This window comes from Lithobates pipiens, unplaced genomic scaffold, assembly GCF_037356315.1.
Source record: "Lithobates pipiens isolate NorthernLeopardFrog02 unplaced genomic scaffold, aLitPip1_a1.2 Scaffold_13, whole genome shotgun sequence".
NCBI classification, from domain to species: domain Eukaryota; kingdom Metazoa; phylum Chordata; class Amphibia; order Anura; family Ranidae; genus Lithobates; species Lithobates pipiens.
The window spans coordinates 539,567,844-539,574,682 of NW_027507718.1; the positions used below are offsets into that span (position 1 = coordinate 539,567,844).

Genomic DNA, 6,839 nt, shown 5'->3' on the forward strand with positions numbered 1-6,839 from the left:
AAGTAAGCCTGGGGGTGCAGGAGCAACCGCTCGAGAAAGGGGGGGGGGGTACTGTCAGTACTAGAATCCCTTTAGGACCCAGCAAAACTCACCTGACACAGCCTGTGTCTGGGAAACAACAGTGTATTGGCCAGCTCACGTTTTAAATCACCTGTATCAGCATTCAGTCAGTGATCATGTTAGAGTTCACTTGTGTTTGATCCAGCTGATATTTGCTCTGTGTCTTTCGTGTTTGACCCTCCTTGCTTGCTTCTGATTCGGTACCGTTTGGATTCTGATCTACCTGTGTATGACCCAGCTTGCCTAGACTACGCTTTGCCTGATTCTACTAGAACCCTCATCTACAGCAGTGAACCACAAGGTCCAGCAATCATATATCCTCATCTACAGCAGTGAACTACAAGGTCCAGCAATCATATATCCTCATCTACAGCAGTGAACTACAAGGTCCAGCAATCATCTATCCTCATCTACAGCAGTGAACTACAAGGTGCAGCAATCATCTACCTTCGTCTGCAGCGGTGTACTACAAGTCCCAGCTGACCTGCTCTGCTTAGACCTTCTCATGGTATGTGCTTTGAACTCTTTGTATAATCAGCACACCTGAACTGTTACTTGTTATCTGCTCCTAGCCTGACACTGTACTACACCTATACCAGTCCTTAAAAGGACTTTTGTGGACCTAATAGCTAGTGATTTGTGTCACTACAGTCTCTCCCTGCTCCACACAGCGTCCTGTCCCTACACTGACATAAGACAGAATGTAAAATGGCCCCCAGATCAGGTCTATTTATAAGGTAGGGGGAATGTCCAAGTGTCCATGTGCTGAAATGTCTCAATTGGCTGTCCTGTACCCCATGATGGATGTGTCATCATGGGTCAAAGTTCTTTCACACTGTAAACGCATATGTCCACCGGGCGAAGAGCGCCAATAGTCCACCGGTCCCACTATCACTGTCCCAGCCCTTGCTGCCCCTTTCCATCTGTGCAAGGAGCTGAGTCTCCACCTCTTCATTAACATTGGGTGGTCTATTCCCATGGGGGGGCGGGATCTGGGGGCCCCCTTCCAGATTCTGATAAGCCCTCTGCCTGCAGACCTCCACAACCACCACCCAGGGTTGTCAGGAAGAGGCCCTTTTCCCCATCAACATGTGGACAAGTTGCCCAAAGCACCCTCTCATGTTAGGGGCATGAGACCTGGTATTGTTGGGTGGGGGGCTTGGGGCGCTCGCATGTCCCCCCTCTTTTCTTGGTCTGCCAGGCTGCGTGCTTGGATAAGGGTCTGGTATGGATTTTGGGGGGGGCCCACGCCATTTAAAAGAAAAAAAATTGTGTGGGTGTTCCTCTTAAAATCCATACCAGACCAAAAGGGCCTGTTATGGATTGGGGGGGAACCCCCATGGCATTTTTTTTTAAATCATTTTCTATTGCCGGAAAATTCAGCAATTTTTTTTCATTCAGATGTCAGTGGGGAAGCCTGCTGACAACTGATGACTGATTCATTTTTAAGGAGCGGTAGCCTTTCCAAACCCCGCTCTTTAACAAACTATTGATATATATATACTATATGATAGATATACTATGAAATTATTGATGTGCACTCGGCGGGCGAGCATCAATAGTGTGTGACTGAGGGGAGACATTTGAGTGTATTCCCCTCTCACATACCTGTTAGTGAAGCTCGAGATGATGAGGGTGGCTGCTTTCACAATTCCCATACAAACAACCCTGGTGGTGGAGAGAGGGTGACACATACCTGACTGTGGGGTCCAAAGTGACAAGGGTGGACTCTTGCACAATTCCTGTCCAAGCACCTCTGATAGTGGAGACAGGAACTCCAAGGGTAGTGGAAGGACACAGCGGCCAGACAGATGGAGTAGTGGCCTTAAGCTTGGAGGCCTGGAATGGTGGAGAAGGAAGAGAGGCATAGTGCAGGGCCGGTCATGACAGTGTGTCTAGTGAGACACCTATAAGGTTAAGTTTTTGAGAGCTATGAGAGCGAGGGGAGGGGGCAGCAGGAGAGGAGTCTGGTGGGGGAGTGGCATTATTTAAGCAGGGGCGGGGCCTGGATTGGGGCAGAGTGCTGGGGTGAAGAGAAAGGAGGAGGGAGCTTTTCCCACCCTCCCTCCCTGATTTATTATGTTGTTGGTGGTGTCGATGTGTGTGTGTATTTACTCTTTTTCAGGAACGGGGGAAGACGGTCATCATGACAGCTAGGGGTTGGCTGTGTTTTTTCTGTTGGTCTTTGCCGGTAAAAGTGAACAGATCTAGTAAAAGGGGTGGGGGGGGGGGCTCATCGGTAGTATGGGCCCCTCCGGTGTATTCCATCAAAAAGGTTGACGGAATACTGGAATGGTTGCCCTGCAGGAAGGGGGTTGTCTCCGAGCGGTTACAGCTGGAGGTTCCGCAGTGTATTGGTGATATATGTGGTGGAAGGTGGTGGCTCCGTCATTGACCAACAGATTGGGGTTGAAACAAGTTGTTTCACTTGATGTTTATATTTTATATATTTAATTTTATATTGGAGTTATTGTTTTATTAAAAGAGGCCGTTATGGCCATTTATACTACAAAAAGCATGGTGTGGTCTCATCATTTTATTTCATTTTATTTGATTGTGAGCTTTTCTGGTCCAAAGACCGATGTGACTGGGTCAATGTTCTCTGTACAACTCTCCGGAATATGTCAGAGCTATTTTAAATAATATAGTATGATATTCACGTGACTGTGGTCGGGATATTAGAGTGTAAGTTCTTCTGGTATAGAGACTGATTTGAGCAATTCCTCCACTTCTACATTAGAGTTATAGAGTTCAGATCTCACTGAACTTGTATTTTCTTTCTCTTGCTTATCTTCTTACAGCTGTGATCACCTGATGGGCCCAGAATGTGGAGGTGTTCAAGATACGTGTTCTGCACAATGTCGGTGTTTGTGTGCGTTTCTGTCTTTTATTACTCCTACCATATAGAACTTGAACATCTGAGATCTCAGAAACTTCCCATTGCCACAGTGAAGATGAATTTCCAGGAATTTCCCATTGCCACAGACACCATTACAGCTCTGGATAGTCAAACATTTATCATCTCCCCGTATTATGAGCCTAGAGTTGGCCAATCAGTCCGGGTCATCGCCATCACCCATGTATCTGTGAAGGAACTCTACTGTATCTTCCATTGTTCCTCCAATCAGAGCGTCTTCATGAAGGCACAAATAGATCGTCATAGTGACAGATTTGGGTTCCCATATGGGACAACAGATCTCCTATGTGCAGAACCTTCCGGGTGTAATTACACTTATATGTCTTTCTCTTCAACTGTCTCCACAAATACAAGTCAGAGCATCCTGTTTGAAGTCAGGAACCGTCCACCACCGCCAATCTCCTCCAATTTCACCGTCTGTATTTCTACTTTGTTTGGAAACTACAACAATGTCCTCCAGATGATCCAGAGTATTGAGATGTACAAGATTCTGGGGGCCTCCAGAGTCACCATCTATAACACCAACTGTTCCCAGGATGTAGATAAGGTGTTACGTCATTACATTGATGAAGGAATTCTAGAGGTGGTGCCATGGCCAATAGACCGCCATCTCCAGACATCAACAGAATGGCGATATTCTGAAGGACTCAACGCTGAGATTGGATATTTTGGACAAACTGCATCCCTAAATGATTGTCTATACAGGAACATGTACAAAAGTAAGTTTGTTCTCCTCAATGACATTGATGAAATTATTCTTCCAGTCAAGGACTGGGACTGGTCATCACTGATGGAGAATCTCCAGAATAAACACCCAGATACAAGTGCCTTCCAAATGGAGAATCACGTCTTCCCCGCTTCAGTCAACATCTCTGGATTTGACATGTGGTCTCATGTTCCCGGGGTCAATATTCTCTCTCACGCTCTCCCTGTAAGGTGGCTATACCTCAATAACCGTAAAATGATTGTGAATCCCCGAGACATATTTCAGACCTCCATCCACTTAATTATAAAACAAAGAAGGAATTGGCAGAATATTGGACAAGATTCGGCCTTTCTCTTCCACTGTAGGAGCGAGACCGGTGTCGCAGTAAAGGACCTTTCTCCAGATGATGATAGGTTGATGAGATACAAGCGGTCCTTAGTGCCCAATGTAAATAAGGTGATTCAGAAACTTTACCCTCGGGAATAGCCCCCGCCTCACCCCTCACCCTGTACATGGGGGGTTCTCCCAAGATGGTCAATTAATATTGCATTAAATGTATTATTTTATTATGTAGAAAAAGACGCACAACAATAATTTGATGAGACAAAGGAAACCAGGTATGTACCTCACCAATAAATTAAAAAGACAACGTTGTCGTGTTTAATAACTGGGGGATGCAGCTGCGCATGCACACACACTCACACTTATATGCACAACACAATCATCAAAAATCACAAATGGATGGAATTAAAGAATTAGTTATTCCTTAAACAAAGAAGGGGCGGTTTATTACTAAAAATATAAATGATCAGGTAGAAAAGTTGGGTGTTTGTGGTAATTTTAGCAAGGTGATCCACATCTGACCGCCATATACTCATGTGCGGGAAAAATTGAATTGCGGTTCAAAGCAATATTATAAAGATATGTAGCACTTACCCCCCCCCCCCCGAAGGAGCTGCCGGTAATTGATTGGGCCTGTACTCTGCTCTCCCCACTCCCCAATGGTTAGGCTCAACCCACTTGACACAGCTGTGTAACAGTGTTGGTGGTGCGAAAACCCAATCACAAAAGACAATGGAAGAATCATAGATTACATGCACTTTACCTGTGTTGTCACCTTGGTATACACTGCTACACCTGTCTGGAGAATGAACAAACCTCACAATAGATTGTGTTAAACCAGAATATAAGTTTGCTCTTGAACAGGTTTGAAATATTTATTAATTCTGACACAATAATGAAGCAAATATTTGTAAATGGCTATCACACAAAGGTTGCCTGGATAACTCCTGCAGGCGTGTCTCCAAGTGGGCCTAATGCTGAGTCAATAAGATCCCACACAGTGCTACATAGATGATATAATGCAGTGTAACTACTCAAGAGCTCCCCCTGTGGAGAAATGCAGTTCTTGGTCTATAACGGCAACACTGTAAGGCCTTACAGTAAAGAATATAGTCTCTTGTCTTCTTTTCTTCAGCTAGCCATTTATACCGCAGTATTTGTATTCCATAGGATTCCCAAGCAGTATTGTAGTGAAAAGTAGTACTTTGATCGTGCGATAAACTCATGAACTCCTTTCCTGAGAATATGCCCCCAATGTCAGTCAATTGTTAATGAAGTTAGGCTCCGAGGCCTTGATGAGTGTAATTCAACTGGACTTAACTGGTCCGAGGGACCACGGGTCCCAGCAATGCTGTGAGATTAGTCTAATTGTGTGAAGTGCAGTATATAACTTCTGGGCAACAGCCCTCTCACCACACCAGTGCCTTGATAAATGGAAGCCTCCGCTCCGATGGTCTCAATCCTGCTTTCAGTCAGCTCCATCACGCTGCACCGCTCTGCAGTCTGACCAGGACCTCCGTCTGGCTCCGTCGGGCGCTCTGGATCCTCCGGGTTGGATCGCACTGCTGCTCCCGCACACTGTGATGAGGCACTCTCGGCAGTTGCTGTTCCGTTCCGCACGACGTAGGCTCTTCCAGACGCCCACACACAGATCCCTGTAGGCAGGCCACACGACCCTGCGAAAAATGGCCATGCCGGGCCTTTTATTACCTACCCATCATGCAGTTCAGCCACTCAGTGTTCATGGGTAGGTTAGTGGGCATTGTGGGTAGGTGAGTCCTTTCACAAAGTAAAACAATTAAGTTACTTCCTGCTTAGCTGTTATATGAAACTTAAAGCGGTTCTTCACCCTAAAGTGGAAGTTCCGCTAATCTGATCCCTCCCCCCCTCCGGTGCCACAATCGGCACCTTTCAGGGGGGAGGGGGGTGCAGTTACCTGGATAATCCAGGTAACTGCACCCACTTCCGGCCAGACCGCCGCAGACCCCCGCAGACGCCCGCAGACGCCCCGCCCCCCCCGTTGTGTTCTGGGAAACACACAGTTCCCAGAGACACAGCGGGGGACCATAAGAGACGCGCAGCGCGACTCGCGCATGCGCAGTAGGGAACCGGGCAGTGAAGCCGTCATGCTTCACTTCCCGATTCCCTGACAGAGGATGGTGGCGGTGGCAGCAGCGAGACGAGCGATCGCTCGTCATCTGCCGCCAAGATCGCTGGAACCTGGGACAGGTAAGTGTGATTTTATTAAAAGTCAGCAGCTGCAATATTAGTAGTGTAATGGAAATGTGTAGGTTCTGTATATAATTGTATTCTATTTTATATGTATTGCACAATGCCCTCACTGTGCACACGGCACTAATAATGTTTTCAGTACATGTTTTGCATTCTTTTGAGTTCTGATTAGAATTAGCCTGCCTATGTAACGCCCCTTGTTACCATAAACGTACAATTGTAATATTAATGTGATACCTACGTAATCCTGTGTATAAAAGCCTTCAAATGCGTCATAATAAAGGAGAACGGTTATTTGGAAAGATGCTGAGCGTATCTTTTGTGTCTGTTCCCTACTGCAGTAGTTATTAATTTGGAACCACTAATCAATATGAGGATAGGAGTTGCCTATCATCAAAATATCCATTTCAGGTGGCGAAGCCAGCCCAGCAGGGGTTATCAGGTGACCCTGAGTATCCGAAACGAGGAGCTTGAGACGATCCGGGAATTTCTGATAATCAGCCGGCTGAGGTAAGCCTTTTGCTTACATTTGAGTTATCAGACTTCCTTGATCGGTAAGGCATTTTCGGGACAAAGGGTAAC

At 46.2% G+C, this 6,839-nt stretch overlaps 1 protein-coding gene across 1 annotated transcript; it reads left to right on the forward strand.

Moving 5' to 3' along the window:
* The first annotated feature begins 2,868 nt into the window (after window positions 1-2,868).
* Window positions 2,869-4,493, forward strand: LOC143976234 (beta-1,4-galactosyltransferase galt-1-like). Its single transcript, XM_077478644.1, has one exon. The coding sequence runs from the start codon at window positions 2,886-2,888 to the stop codon at window positions 4,167-4,169; it is 1,284 nt and encodes a 427-aa protein (XP_077334770.1). The 5' UTR covers window positions 2,869-2,885; the 3' UTR covers window positions 4,170-4,493.
* The last annotated feature ends 2,346 nt before the right edge of the window (window positions 4,494-6,839 follow it).

What these genes read in the sequence shown, in the direction of transcription:
- LOC143976234 (XM_077478644.1), top strand. Translation starts at nt 2,886, where the DNA reads ATGTGGAGGTGTTCAAGATACGTGTTCTGCACAATGTCGGTGTTTGTG.